The sequence below is a fragment of the Manacus vitellinus genome, unplaced genomic scaffold, assembly GCF_001715985.3.
Source record: "Manacus vitellinus isolate BGI_N305 unplaced genomic scaffold, ASM171598v3 scaffold_20_pilon, whole genome shotgun sequence".
NCBI lineage: Eukaryota > Metazoa > Chordata > Aves > Passeriformes > Pipridae > Manacus > Manacus vitellinus.
This window is the reverse complement of record NW_021939471.1, coordinates 1,776,479-1,802,865: the sequence shown is the minus strand read 5'-3', so window position 1 is coordinate 1,802,865 and position 26,387 is coordinate 1,776,479. Positions and strand designations below refer to the sequence as shown.

The 26,387-nt window shown below is 42.6% G+C and overlaps 1 protein-coding gene across 1 annotated transcript in view; it reads right to left on the bottom strand.

Annotated features, from left to right (window-relative positions):
• The window catches only part of UNC80 (unc-80 homolog, NALCN channel complex subunit), a 117,647-nt gene that overhangs the window by 29,805 nt on the left and 61,455 nt on the right, over window positions 1-26,387 (bottom strand). Inside the window, exons 28-48 of the mRNA XM_018071749.2 lie at window positions 25,497-25,694; window positions 23,298-23,405; window positions 22,463-22,601; window positions 20,616-20,797; window positions 20,119-20,250; window positions 19,462-19,648; window positions 18,342-18,473; window positions 17,688-17,831; window positions 16,270-16,370; window positions 14,656-14,742; window positions 13,675-13,858; window positions 12,957-13,051; window positions 11,960-12,049; window positions 11,459-11,560; window positions 9,098-9,278; window positions 7,936-8,204; window positions 4,998-5,132; window positions 4,159-4,297; window positions 2,419-2,515; window positions 1,570-1,740; window positions 1,269-1,361 (exon numbers count right to left, since the gene is read on the bottom strand). Coding sequence (XP_017927238.1) covers window positions 1,269-1,361; window positions 1,570-1,740; window positions 2,419-2,515; window positions 4,159-4,297; window positions 4,998-5,132; window positions 7,936-8,204; window positions 9,098-9,278; window positions 11,459-11,560; window positions 11,960-12,049; window positions 12,957-13,051; window positions 13,675-13,858; window positions 14,656-14,742; window positions 16,270-16,370; window positions 17,688-17,831; window positions 18,342-18,473; window positions 19,462-19,648; window positions 20,119-20,250; window positions 20,616-20,797; window positions 22,463-22,601; window positions 23,298-23,405; window positions 25,497-25,694 — 2,966 coding nt within the window. The remainder of the gene's footprint in view (window positions 1-1,268; window positions 1,362-1,569; window positions 1,741-2,418; window positions 2,516-4,158; window positions 4,298-4,997; window positions 5,133-7,935; window positions 8,205-9,097; window positions 9,279-11,458; window positions 11,561-11,959; window positions 12,050-12,956; window positions 13,052-13,674; window positions 13,859-14,655; window positions 14,743-16,269; window positions 16,371-17,687; window positions 17,832-18,341; window positions 18,474-19,461; window positions 19,649-20,118; window positions 20,251-20,615; window positions 20,798-22,462; window positions 22,602-23,297; window positions 23,406-25,496; window positions 25,695-26,387) is intronic.

Below are 26,387 nucleotides of genomic sequence, written 5' to 3'. Positions count from 1 at the left end.
CCTGTCAGCAGATACATATTAACTGCTCTCCAAAATGAGCAGACAGATAATAAAGCAGTACTTTCCATTACACCTTCTCTTCCTTAGACTGGGCAATCTTGCAATGGAAGTAAATGGCATATATCCACTTCAGACTCGAGCATGGAGGAGTTTATCTGCTTCTCAGATCAGGGGTTGAAAGTCAAAGCTGTGTTTCATCCATGCCTGAATTGATCTTAAAGAGTAATAGGCTGATTCCAGGAGTTATGAACCAAGATGTGTACACTATCTCCCTTGAATACCAAAAAAAAAAAAAAGACAGGTAATAACTTGGAAAGCTCTAGGGGACAACAGTAAGGCACAGTCTGGCCAGGAGAAGGCAGAGCTGCCTAGAAAAGTAATCAGTACTGCAACAAAAAACCTTCATAATCCCAAATGCTTGTGGGTGGATTTTATAACAAAATTCCTTAAGTCCTTTCTCTATGACTAAATTGTCAGAAGCCTTGTCTGATTTGCAGCAGCCTAACTGGAATGGCCACTATGGCCAAGGAGCACTATTATAGTTTGCTGGTGCCATGTCCTTCTTCCATGTGAAGGTTCTTTAGTGTTTTGTTGGTTTTTTTTAAGAAGGACAAAAATATTCCCAGTCATTCTTCCACTTCTCTCAAATTCTCCATCACCTCCTCCTTTGCTATCTGCAACTGCAAAAAAACCATAGACCAGTGTGGAGGTAAAGTCCATACAAGGAGAGCATAGGAAATGTAAAAGGAAATGGAAAAGGGAAGAAAAGAAACCTAGAGGAGGCGCCAGTCTGCGAGTATCAACTGACATGCAGTTTATGCTTGTACTGCTGTTCAATCCTTCAAAACAGGGCCAGAAGGATCTGACCCTTCTGCTGTCCAAGTGTGCTCTGCCCAGTGGTCACTTTGACAGTGGACTCAGCAGGAAGCAAAGCACAGGGAAGAGGGACATAGTTGCTTTGGCAGTATACTTCTAGAATACAAGAAGAGAAACAAATAGGAAGTAATTTAAGATAGATGTTATCCATTTTGATATCCTGGTCTTCTACTTAGATACGTGATTTTTAAACAGAAATTCTAGTTTTGAGTATTTTGGTTGCCATCAGAAATGCAGTCTTGGGCTATGTGCTCTTTTTATGTGACTGTTCTCTCACAATATGTAGAGCACTTCCTCAGCTCTCTGAGGCCAAGCACTCTAAGCAATGCTGCCTTACTCAAAAAAAATTAAAAACCTGTTAAGAAAAATGAAAGAAAAGGTCCCTGACTTACCTGGTGTTCACACCTGCTGTCATGGTGTGGTTTGCTGTTGTGGTCCCTTTATGGCCCTGGTCACATCGACTCATCTGTGGAGCTGTCATAGGCCTAGCAAAGAGGTGAACAGCACAATACACACTAAATCTAACAAGCACAATGAAATCCTCCTTGTGGTCTGGTGAAATCTGGCACTAACTTTACCATGTCTCAAACTCAACCGTTATTCAAGCTGAGATGCACATTGTGGCCTCCTGTGCATTCCCTCTCCCACACGGAAACCCAAATGCAGCTCAGACTTTTGACCCACGTGGGTTACCTGGTGAGAACTTCTACACTGTACAGGAGGGCCTGCAAAGAGGTGGCAAGGGCACCCATAGAAGCAATCTCCTCACGAGCTGCTGTCCCAGTCTCCACTTCAGAGGTTTGTCGCTTCAGTTTCTGTAGGTAACAGGGAACAAGCGCTTCCAAGACCATCAGCATCTGGAGGCTGGAAAAATAACCATCTGTTTTACTTTGTCAGTCCTGAAACTCACTTTAGGTAGAGGCTTAACTTCCTATCTGAAGACCCCTGGATCTCTCACTGGGCTTGTGATTTCATTGCTTCTCACTAGAAGCCCAGAGCCAAAGAAACTATTGGATGAGGGATTTCAGGGGGTAAATTAGCTGATGCAAGAAACAATAATAGTAATGGAAACAGCCTGAACTTCTGGGGTATCTTCCAGATATGTCATCCATTTGCTAACAACCACCTTCCCTTTCTCAGACCCTTTTATTCTCGTTTCCCTCTTGCACACTAATCTTTGTACTTTAGCAAGTTTACCTCCCCACTCTCTTATCTTTCCGTTCTTTCCAGCTGCCTGCTTCTCCCCCTCCAGTTCCCCCTCAGCTTCTCTGATGACAGAAACCTGCAGGAAATGGTGTGTCTCCCCTGGGAAATACAGTTTATGTGTTGCTGCTCCAGCTGCCATCCTGCCTAGCGCTGCAGCCGGCGGCTGGCAGGATTTGGAGCTGGTGTTCTAGCCAGGGCTTGGCCTCACAGGGAAGCCCCGTGTTTGGAATGCATTTCTGTACCCTCTGCCTCCATTTTCCAGCCTTGCTTTCACATACCCTGTGCAGCTTTTATGCCTTTTCTGAGTCTGCACAAACCAGTATAACAGATTAGCACCTTCTGAATGACTCAGGAGCATAGGCCACCACTGTCACACACAGCTTGATGGCTTCGCTGATGGAAAAGGTCAGGTCTTCACTTCCATAGCAGAAGTCTGAGGGAGTAAAGCAATATGAGAACACTATCACACAATCATACTGAATATGAAAGGAGCTAGCACGCTCTTTCCTTTTTCTTCTCTCCACTTGCTTCCTTCTTATGTTAAAACTGCCCAACAGGCACTGGCTTTTGATAAAAATCTGTCTATATAAAGGAAACATATGCTGCACTCCCACTTGCACCCTGCTGTCCAAGGACTCTGTAGGTGAGAAACAGCTCTCAGTAGGTCACTCATGGCTGAACACAAGGTCTACAGCTGCTGGAGTCCTGTTTCAAAAACACCATCCATCACGAGCAAAGTCTTAAGCTCATACATGACAAAGGCACATGTCAAATTAATGATAATTTTTATGCTCCTCCTGCTTTTTCTTACATGTTTTCACCAGACAAAAAATGATGGTGATACACCACTGATGGCAGAAGATAGTTTTACTTCCCAAAAATCAAACACCTTCTATACTGTTAGCCACATGGGTGCCAGCACAAAAGTGAGTTTGTTGTGCTAGTGATTTCACAGAAAGTCTTCAAAAGCATTTAAGTCCCATACTACAAATATAACTTTGGGGATAATTAGTTCCAGGCACCAAGATACTAAAGTATCCAAAGATTAATATCTGTAATACAACTATAGTCCCATTTTCAGAAGTGACTTTGGTATGCAGGAGCCCAAGTAAAAGTTAAGGTCCCAAAACATGCAAACAAACCACTTTGAACAACGGAATTTGGATGTCAGATATTTTAGAAAATTCTGATCTTCATATGGAAGATACCAGATACACAACATACTCATCTACAGCCTCATCATCAACACACACACTTGAGAATTTTCAGAGATGTCTTTGAATAGCCCTCCACAGAAACCCCAAAGATTTTATATAAACGTTTGCTACATTCAACAAAGAGGAAGAAGTATCTCCTGTTTCTGTTCTATTTTATATTATAACTTGTGATAAAATCCCAGTATGTAACAAAGCTTTAACTCTAAAGCTAGTCAGGCTTCACAGTGCAACAAGATAAATATTACTTAAGGGAAGTGCAAATGTGGAAAGTAAGCTGAAGATCCTAATAAAAATCAACAAAAATTACTTCTCTGCAAATCACAAAGTAGCCAAATTATTAAATACTGTGCATGGATAACTTGTCCTGGATACATCATACAGCCATACATATTCTGCTTTGTGATAACATCCCCCCAGGAGCTCAGCACTGCTGGATATCTAATGACATCCATCATCATCTCCTAGTCATAGTCTGCCCATGGGAGAGGATGCTTTTGTTTCCTGTCCCCATGGAGCAGAGCAGAGGATGATCTTGTCAGCATGATACAGTTTATTAGGCAGCTTTATTTTTCACCCACACATGATAAAATTCAAAATGCCAGGGGCTAGTCTAAGACCAGCAGGCTTAATGCAGAAAAAGTAGCTTTGGAAGGAAGTAAGTTAATAATTCTCCTCCTGCAGAAAATATCAAAAGGATGGTGGTGATAAAGCCAACCTTAAAAGCCTCATGAGGCATAAGAAACAAATATGACAGCATTCTGGGAGAAGAGAAGGGCCCTGAATAAATCAGACTGCATCAAATATATACTGAATCAATAAACAACAAACCAGAATTGAAGAAAGGGTGCTCTGCTGTTACCTAATGACTTGAGAGGCTTTTCTGCTTTCACCAGCTCTAAGATGTCCAAAATATCAGGAGTATCTCCCTCCAAGGACTGCAGAAGGTCAAACAGGCACTGAGCTGACACTCCTTTGCTGGTTCCGTTGTTTGTGGCATCCTGTTCCAACAACAAACATTCATGGCTGGTTTTCTGAGGGCCTGTGTGCATCCCAGGAATCTTCATCTGGAGGTGTGGGCAACCTTTGTTTTTGACAAAGGGCCCACATGGAGTTCAAGAGCTCACTACTGCCAAAAAATAAGGCTTGCCTGACTCAACAGACTGATGCTACAGTGGGAGCATGATCTGAAAACTGCACACAGATCCTTGCTGCCCTGTGAAGGACAGATATGTGTGCTTGCTGTGTATGTACAGATAGATTTGGCAGCCCCACTTCAAATTAAGATGCCATTACCTTGCCTTAACTCACTAAAATGTTAAAAAGTAATAAGGGAATATTTCAACACAGGGCTGGTCCAGTCTTCGAGTTCACATGTACTAAAACTTGGCATTAAGCTTTTAATTCCTGTTGCTGGATGCTAGGAATGGATTTGCATTTGAAGAGCTACAAATCATTATTGTCCTTTTATAATGTATTTATACACAGAAATTTGAAATGAGACCGCATTTACTAGCCTGGATATCAGTGGCCCATTATCTCAGCACCCTGCTCCATCAGCTGCTGCACAGAAGTGTGCAGAAATCAGCTTAAGAACCAGTTCTGTTCAGCACTCGGTGTTTTCCGTTTGTGACCTCTGACAGGGGCTGGCTGCATGCACAGGCTTCCCCACTCTGAGACTAGAGAATCACTCTTACTCACAGGGAACTCCAGGAGAGGGGCCACGCTGGCAAACAGCTGCAGGATAAAGGGCTTGCGGTGCAGGACGTAGAACTGGCGACACGCGAACTCGATCGCTTGGCGCAGCTGGGGGTTGCTTTCATAGTCAGAGTACACCTGAGTAGATGGAGGAGGACATGGAGGCACTACTGCAGGGGAAGAACTCTTCATCTCCTGAGCCCAGACTGAACCAACTACAGCCTGGTCATTCCTGACATGTTTGCCTAACAGGCTTTTACAGAGGGAGGTTGGGCCACCCTCCCTGGCAATGCATTTCAGGGACAAACTACCCTTAGAAAAAAGGTTTGCTTTTCACACTTGAACCTTCTTTGCCACACCTTTAGTCCATTATTTTTTGTCCTATGTATCACAGGTAGATTCCTTCCCTCTCTTTCCTAGAAGCACTTTACTTCTCAGAAGCCAGTTAGTGCTTTCTTCCTCAATCTTCATATTTTTTAGTTAATCAGATCTTCCAGTCCTTCCTGACAACACATGTTTTCTAGATGAACATCGCTGTTCTTCTGCAGTCTCTTCAGTTAACTGATGTTTTTCATGCAGTGCCCACTGGACAGAGACAATACTTCCAGTCAGGAGTGCTGCTGATTGGAGCAGCAGAATTTTTCCTTTCACAAGATACAAATCTGTGTAGGCACCTCAGAATGGCATTTGAGGTATTTTTCTCTTTTATCCTTCAGTAGAAGGATACTGTTGGTTCATGTTTAGCTTCAGATCTATAAAAACTCCAACACACTGTCCTGCAGAGGTGCTACTGAATCAGCTACTTTCCCTTCCACATTTATGTGGCTGATGATTTGAAAGTAAGGTGTAAGCTGACCAACATGATCTGTTTTCTTTTCCTTTTTTTCCAATTGCATCTCCAGTTTCTCATGATAATTTGGACTCCTAGCCTGTCCTCCAACACACTGACAGTGCCACCCACTATTAAGATCTTTTAAGGTTTTTAGAGTGGCATTTCCTTCAGGGCTGGCCACTGAACTATGAAACCAATATGTTATCAAAGATGTGGGATTTGTTTCTCTATTATGTAAACAATATAAATTGCTAGGAACAACTTCTCTGTGCTTCCTTTTTCTGTCCATTCCAATCACCTGTCTGCACTGCTCTGCTGGTACAAGTCTTGTTTGGGGTGTGGGTAGGAAGGATTTTCTTGGTATTTGCTGACAACAAGAAATACTAAGATTTTTTGGTAGTGCAAAATTCACATTACAGCCCAGGGCTCTTGAAGATTTCTAAAAAATTATTAGTGTGAGACCTCTGCAGAGATGTATTCACTCCTCAGTAACCTGGTAGGCTGAGTTTAACGTGGCTTTAATACAACCAGAAGCCTCTAGAATGGTTATGAGGACACCAAAAATATCTCATTTATCTTAGAAAAGGGAAATAATTATCTGTATATACATTTTACTAAAGAAGGTGGAAAAACCTGCAACAAAAAGAGCCCTGTGGGGGGTCTATGTATGTATGCACCAAGAGCTAAGCTGTTAATGGTTGGTTCAATTAAAGACTGGATCAAACCCAGAAGTGGTAGAAGAACTGACCACAAACCACCTAATCTTGAGTGCCTGAAGCAGAGAAGTGAAGAACTGCAAAACCAAACAAGCTCAGCAACAATTGGGTTTTCTTTTGGAATTGCTTTGTTACATCTCAAGAGGGGTATTTTATTAATTCAGTAGTTGACAATAATTTGGGAGAGGGAGGGTAGAAAAGAATTACAAGCTAATTTCTCTGCATATGAAGTGAAAATGAAGTGAGACTCCTTCATAGGACTGAATGATGACTGCCAAGTACTTCAAATTATGTCATTAAGCTATTTTATTTCAAAATGTCTTGTTTCTAATGAATAAACCCATGCACTGCCAACTTGGATCCAATTTATACTTATCTAACCATGTAAGGCACGATATTACAGTTTCCAGTTACTAAAGAGTTTGTTTAGGTAGCTAAAGTAATCACTGGTCCTAATTACTGTGTTCCATTAACTATGTTAAAATGAATACATACAGGGATGCTTCTTTTTTTCTGCTAGTTTTTTCTGTATTTGCATTATAATACTTAATCTCTAGATACTGTCTTTGAGCCCTACAGAAATAATCCTTTCTTTCTGTAAAAGAACCACTTTTTTAAATTTCATTTTCAGTAGCTAATTTTTCTGAAAAGTAAACAGGAAAAAAGGTCTACTCGTACACCTCAAAGCAAAGAGAAGCTCCACCTCTAACACTTCCAGTACTTGTCATCACTCACAGGAAAAGACAACACACAGTTTTTCATAATTAAAAAGTGATTATAATTTTGTTTCAATCAGCAAGCAGCAAACTCAGATATTTCAATGATTCCCAAGTTTCAGCCATCCCTGGAGGAGAAACCACCGAGGGAGACCCAAGGCCCAAAAATTGTCCAGAAATTTCACATTTCTGTGTGGCAGTACAGAGTAAGGGAAATGGACATTCATTTACTTAACACAAACAAGTAAATAAAATGTAGTCATTTACTCAAGAAGAAAAGGGAAAGCTAATTTGGGCCATCCCACCCTGATTTGCTGCCTTCCCGAGGCCTGCAAAATTTGTGCTCTCACCAGGACTCAGCAGATTAAAATTTCCCCTGTTAAGTGTCAGTTCCATCGTAGAATCACAGGATGGTTTGGGTTGGAAGTGACCTTAAAGATCACATAGTTCCACCCCACTGCCATGGGCAGGGACACCCTTCACTAGCCCAGGTTGTTCCAAGTCCTGTCCAACCTGGCCTTGAGTTCTTCCAGGGATGGGTCATCCACAGCTTCCCTGGGCCACCTGTTCCAGTGCCTCACCACCCTCGCAGGGAAGCTTCCTAATTTCAAGCCTAACCCTACTCTCTGTCAGTGTAACACAGGGCTTGGCCAGCAGCATTCCTGGGAGTGGCTCACCTGCAGCATGCTGGGCAGCACCCACTGGTACCCGCTGAGGGAGAAGAGGTGGTTGAAGTGCACGGCTGTGTTGATGACGGTGGCCGCGTACTGCCTCAGCAAGGCACTGTCCTCGGGGTGCAGGATCAGGGCACCATTGAAGACGTTCAGGAACAGCATGATCTCATCCCCCCAGGGGAACTCACTGGGCATGCCAAGGAACATCTCCTCCAGCAGCTTAATCCACAAGCTTTTCTGAAGAGTGTCCAGACCAAAGAGCTCTTTCCCAGCTGCAGGGGAAAAGAGGCAACAGCAGTCAACTCTGTCCACCACAGCCAGCCTTGCCACATTCCCAGAGGCCAAAGGCCTCTGCAAAGAACCATCCCACAACACTGACCATTCTTCTGCCTTTTTAAAATGATCTCACCCATCCTGTACCCTTTTAAGTGCCCACAGGGCTTGAACAAACCTTGACTGAAAGCACCAACATGAAGACAGAGAATAATGAATCTCACACTGTTAAATCTGCTCCCTGCTGGTTGGAAATTCTCCTCTTAAAAAGTGGAAGATGTGAGCTTGCACGTGCATCATCTGCCTCACACAATCTGAACAGCTGCGTGGATTTATGCTCAATTTTTATCCTCTAGGTGTCCCACACATGACAGGACATCTATGCAGAGTTACAATAATGCTTCTGAAATCAAGTGCCTTTAGGGCCTGTTACAGAACTTGCCAATGCTTAACATCCTGCAACAGAGGCCTGTTTAATCCTGAAGTCCTTAAGAGTAAAGTTCCTAAAAAGTGAGCAGTTTCTACATCCCTGCTGCAGAATTTGTCCAGTCTTCATTGGAAGCCCATTGTTTCCTCAAAGTAGATGGTAAAGGGTTCCAAGAAATCCTTTTTAGGAGCAGTTATGATACTGGACATAGTAGTGCAGCTGTAGCATCATGCATAATTTTAACACTTAATTAAATTATTCTCATTTGTCTCTAAAGAAAGTAGCTTTGTCTGGAGACCTTTAACAGTGTCTTACAAACCAACAGCTCTGTATCATCATCCCTAGGAAGAGATTTATCAGCTTTCAGTTCTTCTGCAATGCTGCAAAGCCTGTGGGCAAATGAAGTACCTCACCGGAACCTTCTCGGCCTTGTACAGCCCCGGAGAAAGCTCCCCAAGGCCATACCTTGGGGATCACTGAACAGAGAGAACTCGGCATCAATGGCACTTCGGGGAAATGAAGGCAGGCGGAGGAGGTCCTCCTGGAGCATGGACACGTGGGACTGCTTGTGGGCAGTAGGTATTTTCTGCGTCAGGGATATCAGGAACAAGACTCGCCCCACCTCTTCCAGCTTGCGGGTGAACACCTGACAGAGAAGAAGAGACAAGGATCCGAATCAGTCTGACCAAAAAGCTCTTTACAATGTATATGTACCCTAGGTTTGCTTCCTCTTATGGGAGGGACGCTGCACTCGTGGCCCAGAGGATCCTGCTGAAATTCACAGGGCTAGTGCTGCACCCTTGGGATAGAATTTACGTGACCGCTGTTCTCCAGCCCAGCTCTGCAAAGATGGATCGTGTTTGTAAGAAAGTTTCTAACAACATTTTCTATCTCAGCCTTCTGGAGGACCCTAAGTGGCTGTCAAACACTTTGCCATTGTGCCATGTGACGTTCTGTAGATTAATGTAAGCTTTGCCAGTGTGAGTCCCAATGTGGCCAGAGGAAAACCAACTCCAAACTGAAAATCATATGGTTGGCAGTTGCTTTCTGCAAGGTCTTAAACTATAGTCAACATGAAGTAGGAATTGTTATCTGTCTTCTGGGATGAGGATGGCTCACATCTGACTGTAGAAAGTGTATGTATAGTTGCAAAAGCAAAGCAGTCAATAAAACAAAGCAGACCAGAATCTGTTACTGCAAAGGAGCAAAGTCCTCCTTGATTTGAGACAATCACTTCTGGTTTAACCAGCTGGGAAACTGAGTTCCATTCTACCAGCCTCCTTTGAACTTGTGACTGGTAGGACCAACCTATTTTGATACCAAAAGTAACCATGAGGCAGCGTGATGCTTCATACTAGAAGCAACTGTCTTTGGAAGCAGTTTTGAGGCAGCTCTTAGCTACTGGGAAGAAGCTAAAACATGGAAGCATGTGGCTTAACATGTGACAAAGCCCAGCTTCACATATCCTACCTTGCTGTGACCTTGCTCTGAAGTGCACTCAGCTCAGAATTGGGTGCTCAATCAATCAACAATAAAGTACTTTTCCATGGATTGCTGCTCTGTGGGCAGTGCCTACAGAGCTGCTTTCTTTGCTAAAGCTGGATGTTTTCCAGCAACATCTCGCATGGTTACAGAGAGGCTGGTAGATGGCTGATGTAAGTTTTACCTTACAAATATTTTGACCTCTAAGTACTCTAAATAGAAAAATGTGGAAAGCAAAATAATACCCTGACAAAACTGGACAGGCCATTTAAATCTTTTTGGATCATGTAGGATGTCTCAAACTTACTCATTTCTGGGACACATCTCCTAGAGCCAGAGTAAGAGTAATTTCTGTTAGAGATGCAATCAAAATGATCCCCAGTAATTTCAGATTTTTATAGACTTTCTACTGGCAGATGCAGCACATGAAATATTTCCCTATTCCGTGCCATACACATATGAGACAGCATTAACTATGTTTTCCATTATTTTAGCTGGTAGTAGCTCTTAAGCAGCTTTATAGCTGCTTTTTATAACCACTCCTGATGATATTTTCCTACGCTCACATTGCTAGGGACATAACTACAGTAACTGTTTTTTCACTAGAATAATACAACTGTTAAACCCAAATGCATACTGTATAACCATATTCGCCCATCCCCTTTTTTATTTCCTGCTTATTACCATCCTCTGCAGATACAGCTAGAACAAAGTTCTTGATCTACATGCAGCACGAGTGAAGGCCTTAAAAGGGAAAAGAAAGATTTATTTATAGGGTTTGTGTGGCAGTAAATCTGCATTATATGAGAAACTGCGGTTTAAACATGTTTCAAAATGGTTTTTTGTATTTCTGCAAAGTCACTGCTCCTTCTTCCCGACACCCTCTGTGAAGGACTCTTACCTCCCATGCAGGAGTGTCCTGGGAAGATGTCCTAAGGTGTTCTCATTGGCCTTTTTTAACCCCTTCCTATTGGTTGTCAACCCCTTCCTGCGACTGGTGTTCCTGTAAGCCCCTTGAGACTTGTAATTGGTTACTCTGTGAATCCTCCTAAACCTATATATGTAACCAACCCAACAATAAACTCGCTCTTGCCTCCTCTCCACGTCCTGTGTGCTGTCTCTGTGGCTGCCATGGGACTGCCTGGTGGGAGAGAGAGGGGAGCACCTCTCCCCTCCAGGCTCAGGACCTGAAGAAACCCCTGGTGCTGGAGTTTCCCCCTCCCTGTCCACCCTCAACCGTCGGAAATGGCCCCTCAGATGGAAATGAAACCAGAAATGGTACCCCAGGCAGGAGAACCAGAGGTTTGTTTCTGGGCAAAGGTGTTTGATGGTACAGTAAGATACCTGCTTCTGAATGAGCTCTTGACCCTTTTCTGGATGCATCTGCACCAGGTTGAGCTGGGGAGAAACGGACCTACGGAAAGGATAAATGTCACGGACGTAGGTCTGCCAGGAAAGGAAAAAAGTGTATTTTAAACAAATGTAGTCATAACAGCATCAATCAACAGAACAGAACAGAATAAAAAGCCTTTAGCCCTTTCTCAAGGGTAGGGGCTTTCAGACAGTGTCAGGCATCATGAAAGAGCATAAACAGAAGAGAAATTTGCTCTTTTCTATGAAAACTAGACATTAATGACTTAAGAGCAAGGGACTCCTCCTCTGCCTCTTCCCTCTTCTGTCAAATTCCAATTTTTCACCTCACACACAACTAAACACTCAAGATGTGGTGCTCACAGGACAGAACTCTGTCTATTTATGGGCTGCTTGTTTTCTTTTAGATAACCCTGATGTTGAAAAAGGGACAAGATGGAAAGAACAGTCGCCTGAACCTGATCTTTGCCTTACCTTGTTGTAATGAATGAGATTCCAACGCTTATCCATTAAAAAATAATGAGAAGACTGAGTTTCAGGTATGTTAAAAAACTCCAAGCACTCCTGAAAAAAGAAGAAATCAAAACATCCTGTTACTTTTTAGTTGTCTTGTACAAAGACCACAACATCCAAAAGAAGAATATCCATCTAATATAATAACATATAAAGGCACAAACCTGCATGCCTCAGTCAGGCTCGTACACTGTTCTGGTCTTTAATTTCTGGTTTTTAATCATAAAGTACCCAAATATGTTTGTGATAATCAAGGCATGCTGGTATCACAGTCCTGAAAACTGATGTTTATTATTTTAATGTCTTTATATCACCCATATGAAGATTCTATGAGCCAGATGGGTATTGCAGCTTCCATTTCCCTATGTGTATTTATCAAGCTTTAGTCATAGGTGATATGCAAGGACACTGAAGTTCTGATCCTTCAAATCACTGAGATGTGATTCCCATTAAAATTTAATACAGTGGAACAAACTGAAGGCTTTTACAAATCTATTTCTGATGTGGCTCAGTTAAGGCCATCCAGGAAGTTTTTGGTAGAAAGGGAAAGTGACCTCACATTTCCTGGATCCCAGGATATCAACGTGGCTACTGAACCATCATATCCGCTCTGATCTTCATCATCCTGTTGTCTTTAGTGTTGATAAAACCAAACATTTAAATAATTTATGTATTTATTGAAAGTATACTGCAAATACCCAACAAGCTGCAGTATCTTCAAATGTAGTTGTATTTATGGGGTTTTGGCTGTGAGCTCAGAGCATTTCTATTATCCCTTCATATGGGATCCTTTTTCTCACAACCAAGCTCCCCTACAGGCAGACAGAAATGCCTGTGAGCAGAACTTCCCTCCCCAACACTGGAACAGGACAATCAGACAAAATGGATTGCTGGCATACAGGTATGGCAGGTAAATGTACTACTAAGCAGCTTGTCCAGTTCAAAAACTCACTCCTACCTTCAGAAGAGCCTCAAACTGTGTGTCCTCGTGGACTGGTAACTGCGTTGGAATGTCACACTCATTCTGTCCGTGCACAACAAGGGTTTTTGTGCCTAAAGGAAGAAAAGGAGTTGAGTCTTCCCTGGCCTCTTTAATTAACTCAATTTCAGGAGACTGCCCACGGAGAAAAAGTGATAGGTAAAATTCATTCCTGGGCAGGCAGGCAGCCCATGCCAGTCCTGTCTGGAATCTACTAGGCAGTGTTAGCATAGTTTCACATTTCCACAGTTAATGAGGAATTGATCTGTTCTTAAAGGATGAGATGGCTTTAGCAGCCACTGTCACTCTGAGGGAGGAACAAACCTAAAAGGTCAAATCTGTTTTTCAGCAAGGTATCTCTTGCCTGACTTGTGATGGCCAGAGTCTGAATGCTACAGTCTTACAGTGATCGTCCTGACAGCCTTTCACAGCCCAACTGGCAAGAAGCTCTGGGTGGAAAAGACTGTTCTAATTCACTTTCTGTTTGCTTCTTTTAGAGCTTTTAAAGTGGCTTTCTGAATCACTAGGAATTAGCAGTAGAATTTACTGACTGAACACTCAACTCAAGGAAAATGACTTCTAATATGCAGCCATTTGTAACGGGCCTTTTACTGATCCAGCTCTGATGGATCTCCTTTTTGGTAGAGTGGGTCATGAACTTGGAAGTGAAGGAGATTCAAAGACTCATTTCCTATACCTGGCATTGAGGCAGTCACTAGCAGCTTCACTTCACATTGTTCCTTCTTCATAGTCTGTTTGAGGTCCTTGAAGAAGAGTCCTTCAACATAACCCACCACTTCCCAAAGGAAGGTAAGTGTGGCAGAAATGGCATCCATGCCCCACTCACACGGAGTCCGTACAAAATACATGATCAGTCCTACCTGCATGCAGTAAGTAAGAGGAATAACAGGTTGTACATGCTCTTTTAACTGTGCAGAGCATTGCATAAACACAGAATAAGAATATTGTTCTGCCTTTCTTCACTCAGAGGGTTAAACTTATTGAACATATCCTGAAAGTCTGTGCTAAAGAACAATCTGCCTGTACTGTTCTTCCTTTTTCTAGGGAGGGTGTGGACTGGGGGCAAAAAGTACTCTTGCAGCACAGCCTTAAAAGACATTGTAGATGAAGAAAAGGGAGAACCCCTGCAGTAAGAGACCTCCTATGCCTTCTGCTCTGGTGTGCTGCCATGTAGATACCTCAGAAACAACAGAACACTCCCTGGAGTAGCATACATCTTGTCTGCTTCATCTCTTAACTGCAGCAAATGCATTGACCCCAGTCTTGAAAGAAGCTGCTAGGTTTGCTCAACAGTACTCTCTAAGAGCAAAACACTTTCTGAATGAAAATTAAGTAAAATAACTGAAGCTTTTTGGGATCCTTCTATTGGTCTACAACTCATTGTCTGTTGTTCATAAAAATCCAGGACAAATTGCTTAGAGGTTTAATCACACATTAGGGGTTTAATCACACATTACAGATTCTTTTTCCTCTCCCCATAAGGACTGAAAGGCTGGTGTAAGCCTGGTGACTTGCACCCACAGCCAGAAGCAGATATGAGCTATAGAGGAAAACTTAAGTGCATTTATTTCCTTGCAGATTGCGACATTAACTTTTTAGCACACATGCAGGCAGAGGAGAGATTCTGGGCTGCACAGGGGACCCACAAGCTACTCACCAAGTAGTTAAAGAGGATATGAGATGTCTGGGCAGGAAAGTCTCCAATGTTCAACAAAAGCTTCCTTAGCATATACATCAGCTCATCCTGGAAAAAAAGCATTTTTTTTTTAATTTTCATCAAAAAAAAAGGAGAGTAGATTTCTCCCTTTTGTCCTTTCCGGGTTTGTTTCTTCCCATTTTTCCATACTCCCTTGTTCAGCTCTGTCTCTCAGGGCATGAATTAGAATTATATGCTTGTGACTGCTCCCACATATTGCAAAATAAGGCCCAGGGCACAGTACCTAGGCCAGTGTCTTTATGTTTTTATCTCAGAGAAGCCAGTACCTCCTGCAATTTGTATTGACTGTAGCATCCTGATTCTGTACTCCTCTCCCTGTGATAATCCCTCTGATGATGATCTGTGGAATCCAGTTCAGCTCAATAGCTGTGACTGCTGGGTAGGAGGTGTGGGCAGAATCAAACTGCCCTTCTTTTAGAGGCTGCCAGTCTTAAATGTAGACTAATCCATTTCCTATGGTGGTGAGGGGTTGTGGAGGGCACAGAATCTCATTGTCAGCTAGGGACAGGTAGATGGTATCATAAATATCTTCTATGGCCCTTGTCCTCATCCACAGCAGATTTGAGCTATGGGCACAGATATGCACAGGAAGACCCATGCCAATGACACATCTGGTGACAGCTTCCAAGGAAATACACCTGTTCTCTGTGTTCTGTACTGGTGGTTGTGGCAGGCCTTTAAAGAGATAGCAAAACAGCAGACTGTGATAACTCAGAGGCCTCTGAGGCTAAACAGTGCACAGCTTTCTTCTCAAAGGTACTTAACAACCAACCTCTCTGCCCAGAGATACCCAATCCCTGGAAGTGTGTAAAGCCAGGTTCGATGGGGCTTGCAGCAACCTGGTGTAGTAGGCGTCCCTGCCCGTGGCAGGGGGCTTGGAACAAGTTGATCTTTAAGGTCCCTTCCAACCCAAACCATTCTATGAAACAAAAGTGACCCTCTGAACTTGAATAAAAGGTTTGTGGACTATGGCTGAGAACTCTCAGGAATGGTGAGGCCACTGCTTGCTCAAAGAACCAAAGGGCCTGACCTTTCTCAGGTTTAATATTCATTCTGTAGTCAGTTCTTAGCTGGTGGCTTGAAGATGAGGGCAGTGATATTACTGACATCATACACCAAGTGTGCAGTTGAGAAGGTGGTATGGAGAGCCTTGCTGCCTTCCATCCAGTCAGAACCAGTATGCCTTTTATTCATAGAGCTTAGCCATACACTGGGAAGTGGTCTAATAAGCCAGGGAGAGACAAGGCCACCCCCATCTTTTAGGGAAAGCTGAAAAGAGTGGTGTGGGTGGAATCAATATCTAGTTAGACGAAAGGGTTGTGCTTCACTAAGCAGCTGTTCAGAGCTTGGCTTAAAGCAAGTCAGATTCTTAGTGGTGATAAATCAGCTGTGTCCCATTTACATCAGTGGACAATGAATGAGGCCAAATGATGACATGCTACTTTATAACAGCAAATGTTCTTCCTTTAGTGATGCCAACAGATTGATTCTGCTTGCAGCTGTGCTCCCCTGCTCTAAGCAATTCATGCACCCCTGGGGAGAGGAAGAACATACCTGTCGATTGCTGATGGTGAGCTTCTCAAGGAAATGGCGCAGAACTGTTGAGGGGTCTTCAATTAAGCAGTTCCACAGGACCTGCTGAGCAACAGCACTTACTGTGAGAGAGAAAGGAAACAAGGTCAGAACCATCTCCCTTGGAAAAACCTTGAACTGGAACACTGAGATGCAAATGTTCCTAATCTTCTACCACAGTTGCCTTGTTTTGTACTGAAACACACAGGAGCCTCTTTGATGCACAAGGATTTCTGGTCACCAGAGCAGTCATCTCAATAATAATAACTTAATCAGGTCTAAAATCAGGTCTAATATTTGAACCTTCCCTAACTACAGATAGGACAGGACGCACTTCACCCCTGTAGTCAAGGAATAATAAAGAAATAACTATTTGGTTTCATAACTCCAGGTGGACAAAATACAGCAATTGAAAGACAAATTCATGTACTCTTTTGTTCATGCATATAACTTAACTTTCATGGTGATTTATTAAGTGATTTTATCTGGCACTGGTGAGCAGTATTAGATAGTTATCAGGGAATTGTGTTGATGATCAATTCCCAGAAGTGCAATTAATGGCAATCCTGCGAAGCTTAACAACAACAGAGGATTATTTGTTATTTTTTTTTCAGTATGTGGTTCCCAATCACAAAATGGCACATACATTATTTAGGTGGCTGACTACATCCACCCAAAACTGAATAGAAAATTTAACAGAAAGTTAAATGCACAATTAGCTGACATGATGAGTGATGAGAAAGGAAGGAAGGGCAACAGTCCATCTGTAAACATTTGAGAGAAACAAATACAGAAAAATGCACTATTAATTTACAAATACATCACAGATCATAACCAATATATTCAAGCTGTGTACAGGTGGCTTTCCATCTGTCATAGAACAAAGAAAGGCTGGTGGAAATAGACCTCTTGAGGTCTGTAGTCCAAGCCCTGCTTGGAGTAGGACTGTCATCATGGCTTTGACTAGCCAGGCTCGATAACCCCTCAGTATGGAGAATCAACAGAAGCTGTACTGTGCTCCTGGTTATGGAGTTCCTTCCCAATTTCTTACCTCAACTTCCCAAGTTGTAACCTCTAAGTTAGTATTCCTCTTTTTGTTTCCTTTGCATCACACCAAACAAGCCCAGCTTCTACAATCACTCCTCACAGAACACCTATATTAGACCTCTTACCATCCTGGTATCCCCCTCACTAAACCATTTTCAGCTTCTCAGTATTTTTCTTGAACTGGGGGCCCCAAAAGAGCAAAAAACCCTCAAGGCCAAATGCAAATTATGGAGGAAAAAAAGGAAAAACCTTACAAAATCACACTTCTATTGGAAATCTATTTTCAAAGAGTTTTGAAAGGAGTTCTGCCACACTTGAGCAAGAATCCCTTGAAGGTTAATCTAGGTCAGTACCAGCTACTCCATCCTCCCGGACTTCTCCATCTTCCATCAAGTGGACAATGGGGAGCACTGCTGCACAGATGCATGCTGGAAACACAGCCTGAGGTGGTTGGGGCACATGATGGTTTGGAGTGTGTTCAGTAGTGTGTTCTTCATCTGCAGCAGTAAGAAGAGTAGAAGGGGAGTTAGTGGTATATTCCAGGCAGGTTATATAAGCATTTATGTTAGGGGCTGTACAAACAGTTCAAAATTATAGGCTGTCTGATCACTGTGCAAGCACAACAGGTTCACTGCTATCTCCAAGAAGAAACTGAACCTCCAGCCCACTTCTTGACCAAGAATTTTCATTGTAAATATACAATTTTTCAATTTACAGTTCTTTTTTTTTTGTAGGCAACCAGTTCTAATGAAATCTCTTTTCATTACCATTCTTCAGCTAAAGGGTTCTCTGTTGCACTACTCTCCAAATGGAACATGAGAGGCAAGGGAAGACATTGTGACAGCAGGGGTGAATAAAGTAATGCAGGGCAGTAATTTATTATAAAGTGGCTCAAGCTTGGGAATAAATTTGGCAACAGCAAATGCCACAGCTTTACGGGTCAACAGGAAAGGCTTCCAGTGAAATGAAATCCTAGAAGAGAATACTCCAAAGTGAAGTCAACCCACCTTCTGCACTGACTGCAGACCGCACTGACCAGACAGAGCCCCGGCGGAAGGAATAGTTCCTATGGGATGTACTGGAGGTGCAGGAAGGACTCACAGAAAGACGGCGGGAGGCCAGGTTGGCAACTTCTTCTACTGACAAAGAGAATAGGAAACGTCAATCCAGATCCAACGGACAGACTTTAGGAAACTTTCTGAAGAACAGCACTTACAACCAAATCATATCATTGAGAATTCAAGTCAGGTAACACTCAAGAGGCACAACTTAAAATCTATAAAGATCAGTCAGATAATTTGTTCATGCTTTGGAAACCAGCAGAACATTGTTCTGTAAGAGTGTTCAGTGTTTTGGTGCATCACACTGTAACTGAATCAGCTTTATACTTCTTTTCATCCACTCCCTGTTAACCATCATAATTGCTCATTTTTTCTAAGAACAGGGATTTCTACTTACAGATTTCTTATGTATGCTTAGATCTGAACATCCCTGAACTCACCTAATGGCACATACGTTGGAATGCCTTTAATGAAGTCTGTGTGCTCTGTTAGACTGGGCCAGTGAAAATTCTCACCCAAAGACTAAGCTTTTCATGACTCATGCCATGTAACTTTGGCTATCTGAAAGTTTGGTACTGATGCTGCTCCTGTCCCCTGGGCTTCCCCGCTAGTCACCATAAAGACAGAAAACTCCAGGGGCAATTCAGCATATCCTAAGGTACTGCCAAAGGGCAATTCCTCTCATCCTTTAATTATTTAAGAGTTAAAGTTAGGAAGGACATATTTCATTTCTAGTGTTGCATATTCTCATTCTGTTAAATCCCACAAGATACTGGGAGCTTTGAGATGCTAAACTGTGGCAAGTTCCACCAAAGGCGAGGGGAGATGGGGTAAGTGGCTTCATCACACAGTGAGCACTCAATATGTCCGAGGTTCTCTGTTTTTCTTGCACTGATTTTTAAATACACTTTTTCTCAATGATTTGGACTCTTCCAACATGTGGATGCAGTTGTGATCTTTCCAATATTAACGATCAATGTTTCTGGACACCACCCCTTAAGCAGTGCTGTGTTGGTGAGAAGTGCTCTCAGGTTCCTGGAAGCCAGTTCCTGGCCCCAGAGCACACCTTCTTCTTCCTGCTCCGAGCTGGGTGTGCAGGACGGCTCGTAGCAGGCCTCCTGAGTGATGGGGATGGCAGTGATGAGACTGGCTTCCCGGCCCAGGCGTTTCTTCTCTTCCTCCTGCTGCAGGTTCTTCAGGATATGCTCCGCTCGCTGATGGGAACGCGACACAGCTCGGGCTGAAAATGACTTCTGTTGGGAAGGAAAGAGAAGAAACACAGCCTGAAGCTGTTAGTTAAGATGCACACACCCTGATTTTCTGACAGAGACCTCTAACGTTTAGCAATTCAGTTTCTAAATACAAATCTGACCAGTGCCAGCTGAGCAGATTCAGCAGGAGACTCTTCTTGAAGATATGTCTACAATGGTCTGTCAGAGAGTTCTGTTGAACCAACCTTCTCTTGGAGAAAGAACAGCTGTGTGCTCCTAAGATATGAGTTACTGTCTCTCACAGGGATAAGAGGTACAGTACAGTACCTCAGTGAACAAACAGAAAAGACTTATGACCACAGAGAAAATTCTGTGTATCCTACACAGACTATACAAGATTTTTTTTCCATATGGGAAAGACATTCTCAGAGTTTAGTCCACATCTTTTGGCTTCACTTCCCCAATATTGCTACAGAGAAAAAACAGTGCTTACTTTCATGATGTCTACTTACTGACTGATCTTCATTTATGGGATCTTGCACACTCCCACTGCACTGAGGGACCCAGGGAGGATCAAACATTGGCACAGATGGCATACCCAGCACAGGAGAAGGCAAAGTGAAGTTTATACTTGGAGGAGGGATCTAAATAAAAACAAGAAAGACATTTTGTTAAAGCAGACTATTACTGTCAGTACTGTTAATTAAACATGAGCACAAGTACCCAAGACATTAATTAACTCGACAAATTTTTCTCACCTCCATATCTCACTGGACTATAACACCACATATGACATACATTTCTTCCTCTGACATTTCTCCTCACTTGAGTCCACATTATACTTTTCTCATTTTATACAGGAGTTCTACACATCACCTCCCCCACTAGTGTGACTAACATTTTTTTTCTCTAAACAGTTTCAGGCAATTTCATAGCAGTTTGTCATTACATATCTATCCCACAAGGCAAGCTGTAAATGTCACCATTGTGCTTCATGTGTCTTATCTACCTTAAAGATCTGCTGTGCTCCCTCTTCCATCCTTGGCCACACTTGATATCTAAACCTCCAGAGTGTGTGAAATTTGAGAATGGCATTCAGTCTTTGCACTGTTTCTGGGTGATGAAATTCGGACATCAGCATGTCAGAAACTGCCTCTGGCACTTTCACAGCACACAGCAGGAACATGGCAGCTGCAGGGACAGAATATCTGATCATCTGGTTATCTTAATAACATGTTTATTTGGCAAGGAGAAATCGCAGCTCTGCAAACCCCCACCAAGAGAAACCCTGTAATTTAATCTTCAGTGTAAGAACACTTGGGATGGTCCCCTTAGGTGCACAAATCTGTGGAAGGAGGCAATCTTTAAGCCATTTCCTTGCATGCTGGGGGAGGAGAAAGGCAGAATTTGAAAGTTGTGGGAAATCAGCATACAAAGAAATTCGATTACTTTAATTTATGCTTTAAGTAAACTGTCTATTGTGTGTGAGGGATGTTCACAGTTTCTAAGACTGCAACTCATTATTTCTGAACATCTGCCATTAGCATACACTGATTATGAGTGTTTGGACAGGACAATAAGACTAGAAAAGACCTCCTGAATCACATCATCTCATCCCCTTCACAAACTTCTAAACCGAAGGGCATTTGCTCTCTTTCTGGTGGTGAGAAATCTTCTGTTTTCAAGGTGAAAGAGGTCATAAAAAGTTAATTCTCATCTTTATGCTACCATGGCTTAAATACTTCTTTCTCCCTGTCTGGTCTGCTGTAGTTATGGAGAGAAACAGTATCAATTAAATAAGTATCCTCACCATACAGATTCTTCATTCCTCCTTCTGTCCTAGCAGCCTTTCATTGCATCTGCCCCATGTAAATGTCTTTCTTCAGTGACTAGAATTATGCATGGAAGTGCTGTGTTCTAGGTAACTGTACATTTTGCTTTACAACAGCGTTAATACTTTGAATCTCTAATGAAATACCTCTTCTGACACAATCTGACTGTGTTTATTGTTCCACAGCTGATCGTTAGGTCAGTTATCTTCTGGCCAAGGGGATATACTCTGAAACTAGTTCATTTCCACGGGAGAAGATCCAAGCTCACGAGAGAAAAATTCTCATTACTACTTTGCAACAACATAATCTTACACTTTATAGTCATAAATTTCATCCCTGGTGCAAGACCCCAAGTCTAGAGCTATGAGCTCACCAAAGGAGTTTTACTTTAAAAATATACAAGGCTCCAAAAATTCGCCTGCCGATTTTTTTAGATGAGCCCTCAGTTCTTTTAACACCTTAAGAGAGAGCACATAGGAGAAAAGCTGCACACATCTTCTCAGAGGGTTCTTCTGGTGGTAAACTTTAGGAAATAAGAGTACTTGACAAAAGTTTAAAGGGTAACATTCAACCAAAATAAAGCATTCCACTAAGCATTGACTTAGCACATGCTATCACATAGAACTTAGCAAAATCCAGCCCATCTGGGCCCAAGTGACCCAAGTTACCTGTCTCTACTAATAATTTCCATCAGGCAACATACAGAATACTTTAGTAAACTCTGGACAGACTGAATCACTGTGTTTCCTCTGCCTAGAAACCCAGCTGAACATAGATGCTGATTTTGATGCTTTCCAAAGATCCACCACAACCAGGTGCTGAGAGAGATTGCCCTCCTGGTCCTTCTGGCCACCTCTTTTGTCCAGAGCACAAAACCACATGAAGGCCTATGAAAACCAAACAGTCCTCAAGAAACCCTGGTGGCATTCAGATTCCTCCACTGCAAAGCTGCCTTGCAAGGTCTTGTGATCTGCTGCAAGCTGTGCAGCCAGGGCAACCATCCTAAATGGTTTTGTTCTCTTACCTGCTGCTCCAGCCATGTGCTCATCCACACTGAGCAGGAGCTCCCATGCTGCTGGCTGAATGTCCCCATACATCTCTTCTGTGAGGATAGGAGCTGCCTTGATTAGCAGTGACAAAGGTGCAGGGGAGAGGCTCATTACCTGCAACAAACCCAGCCAAGCCTTAGGGCTGAACTGTGCAAACTATCCACAGGTAACAACACGTGCAGCAATTTTACCCAGTTTTGCTCTGCAGATTACCCACCAATTACCTCTAGGTTCAGCCATTTCAGATAATGCTCCAGAAAAGAACATTGCTTCTGGCTACATTGAAAGAGCAGTGTTTGCAACCCAGTTCCTAGAGCCTTTTGTTTGTCCCTCACATCACCAAAACTCAAAGAGAAGAAAAGGAAAGCCAAACTTTCCCAAGGTAGTGTACAAACAGTGATATAGATCCATGAAAAACCTCTTGCTTCTTCAGGGACATCGAACAAGTAAGACCAAAGGAAACTATTGCTGTAAATGGACAGGTTGTATTTAAACACAACTGCGGATTTTCTACATTTTTAAAAATATTTCCTCCTTTATGCTTTGATGCATGTGTCCCTATGGAAAAACAGAGATGCAGACTGTGATTGAACGTAGCTAAATGTTTAAAGGATTCTTTGACCGTGTTACCTTAAGAGGTTTAAATTTAGCATTTCTCAGATGGGGAAAATATGTAGGGCTGAACTGACTGGTATTCAGGAACAGGTCTTCTCATGGGCTTGGAGATCCATATATATTTTCCCTATTGTTGCAGTCTAACCTGACACCTAAGTATCACCTTACATAACTATCATATGGCCTAGTCAGTACCTGCTGCCTGATGTATTTTAGCATTCCAGAGTCCTTCTTCCCTTCCAAGTTGATATCAATTACCCTCTTTTTTAGAGAAGGAGTTCTCAAGCACGACTTGTCTGAGCACTGGAAGGAAACAAAAAGAAAACTGAGCTCACATTTAGATTTCCCAAAATGTGGAAAAGGAGATCAGGTACAAGAGGAATTTCCGTACACAAAAAGCCATCTGGTGCCAGAGCTGTAGCACAAGCCCTCTTCTTTGCTGGCAACAGACCTAGTATCAGTGAGATGACATGTCCAAATTTCTTCTCTTTTTAACAATGTTTTCCCAATAAAATGTTAAGGCAGAAGCCAGTAAGTCAAACGAAGGATGTGAATGTCGTCTGTGTAATCTTCACAGGCAGGACACACAAGTATTTTAGTTAAGCAGGTTAGAGGCAAAAAGTCTAAACTTCCCCTGCAAGAAATTACCAATGAAAGTGTTTAGTGAGCACAACAATGATTCCTCTCATAGAATCACTGAGGCTGGAAAAGACCTCTAAATCATCGAGTCCAACTGTTAACTCAGAACTGCCAATCCCCCACTAAACCATGTCCCTCAGTGCCACATCTACATGTCTGTTAAATACTTTCAGGAGTGGCTACTTCACTACTTCACTGGGCAGCCTATTCCACTGCTCGACAACCCTTTTGGAGAACAAATGTTTTTAATATCCAACATAAACATCCCCTGGTGCAACTTGAGGCCATTTCTTCTCATCCTGTCACTTGTCACCTGGGAGAAGAGGCTGACCTCCACCTCACTACAACCTCCTTTCAGGGAGTTGTAGGGAGTGATGAGGTCTCCCCTGAGCCTCCTCTTCTCCAGGTTGAGCCCCCCAGCTCCCTCAGCCTCTCCTCATCAGACTTGTGCTCCCAAGCCTTCTCCAGCTCCATTGCCCTTCTCTGGACATGCTCCATCACCTCCATGTCTTCCTTGCAGGGAGGATTATAAAAAAATTAAAAATTATGAATTGCTCTCCTGCAGTGAGGTCTGTACAAACAGTGCCTGTGCCGGTAGGAAACCTTACTGTCTCCCAAACTCTTTTTTTCCTTGCTTCAAGGCTTTGATGATTTGATGGATGGTGAAATGTGTATCACTATCTTGCAATTCAAAGTGGGAGATGAAACAGCATGCAGTGTTCTTCTGCTATCTTTCATGAACACTGCCAGCTGCTTATCCCCAGCCTGCCTTCTGTAGAGGAAATGGCTGCCTCTCTTTTTAAATAACTAAGTGATATGCTACTTTTCTACGCCAGAGGAAATATATGAGGGTTTCAGTTTTCAGGAAAGCAGAAACATTAGCTGCTGTTTCACCTGCCCTGTGCTTTCTTCCATACAAACACCCTTCAATTTTCTACTTTGACAGGAAATAAACAATCTGCTGGGTGATGAGAAAACATTATGAATTTGTCTCCTCCTCCATCATTTGTTGCTTCCAGGGATGATAGCCTCCTCACCCAACTGAAACCTTCATGAGAGTTTCATGAACTTTTTTGTTTTCAGTGTTACTGCAAAGTAGTCTAATGACTCTGCCATTGCAAGTATTCAGAATGACTGTAGTTTGCCTACTGTGGTCCAGCTGTTCATATGATTAAGTTGGTGCTTGGGTGGGCACTTTCCTGAAAGCAGAAATGTATTTCCCCTGCAGTTAGAGGTGCCATTTATATGACTAAAAAGGCATAATGGTTCCTGCTGAACTGGTCATTAAACGCCCGTCACTAAAGAGACTGTAACATTAAAGACCAATGTATACAATTCTTGGAACAGCCCTGGGAGCTCAGATCTAAAAGAAAAAGATTACACGAGATGTTAACAGGAATTTCAAGAGTGATTCTTACTAACAGATGACAAAAAGCATGAAAAAAAAAGGAGATTGGACTCCACAGGGTGATAAGTAGAGGTCATAAAAGACCATTAAAATTAAAGTCAGGTTTTAAAGCTTTTAAACTACCTCATCAACAACTAAGATTCTCTCCAATCAATACAGATTACATTCCTTCCATAATGTTAAATGACTTAATAGCTGGGGGTTTTTTTTACAGCAAAGCCATGTTTAGGAAGGGCTGTGTTAATGCTTTCATGAAAGAACTGTATGAATACATTAGGCAGCCTTTGAAGGTAATTACGACCTGCCCAGACAAACCCCAAAACATTCTGCCTTTCCCATTTACTCACTTCCTTTTGTTTTTTGCCTCTTGCCACATTGTTCAGCGTGGTGTTTTCTCGCAGAGAGTCCACTGTGTCTCCATAGAGGAGTTTGATGGCCCGGACGAGGCGAGCACAGGAGCGGCTGTGATGGAGGTAGCAGTGTGGGTGACAGTAGTCAATGTGGGTACATATGAAGCTTTGCTGGTTGCATAAAAGGATCATAACCTGGAAATTAAAAGAGCATGATTATCTACAGAAAACAGAGTTACACAGGCAGGCATGGGGATAGTCAAGCTAACTTTTCCACGGCCTAGCTGGGGAAGCACGAAGCTCAACACAGTTGTTTAAAAAGTTATGTGTGTCTATGCAGAGCTCCATGCTTACATGGGGTTGGCAAACTAGCTAGGCAAGGCTAAAGAAACATTAGTGTTAACAAAGTTAACAGAGCGGCTGCAGATGTGTATGTTTGGGGGCAAGATAAATGCTGAGGAAAATAGTACTCTCTCAGTTTGCAGAAAAGCTGTTGTATCACCACTCTGAGATGAGAGCTTGGATTGGAAACTGTCAACTAGTTAATTGTCACAGAGGAAACAGCAGCTCTCTGTACACTGCTCTTCATGTTACACACAAACCCAGCCTCTTAGCAGCACTCTGAGGAAAACACACAGGCATCCCCAAGCCATTCACACTGTAGGTCTTAACTGGCCTTTATGGATCCCACAGCCTTGTTCAGAAATACCCAGAACTGCCACAAAGAATCTATCCCACCTTTTCCATCCACTTACGGTCTGTGCAGCTGTAGTCTGCTGGCTCTCTCAAGTAAGGCTGCCACATCATTCTCAACCTTAAAATATTTAAGTTTCTAAAAAGTTAGGAGCTAAATTTAAAACAAATCTGTGCTACGTATGTTGGATTCTT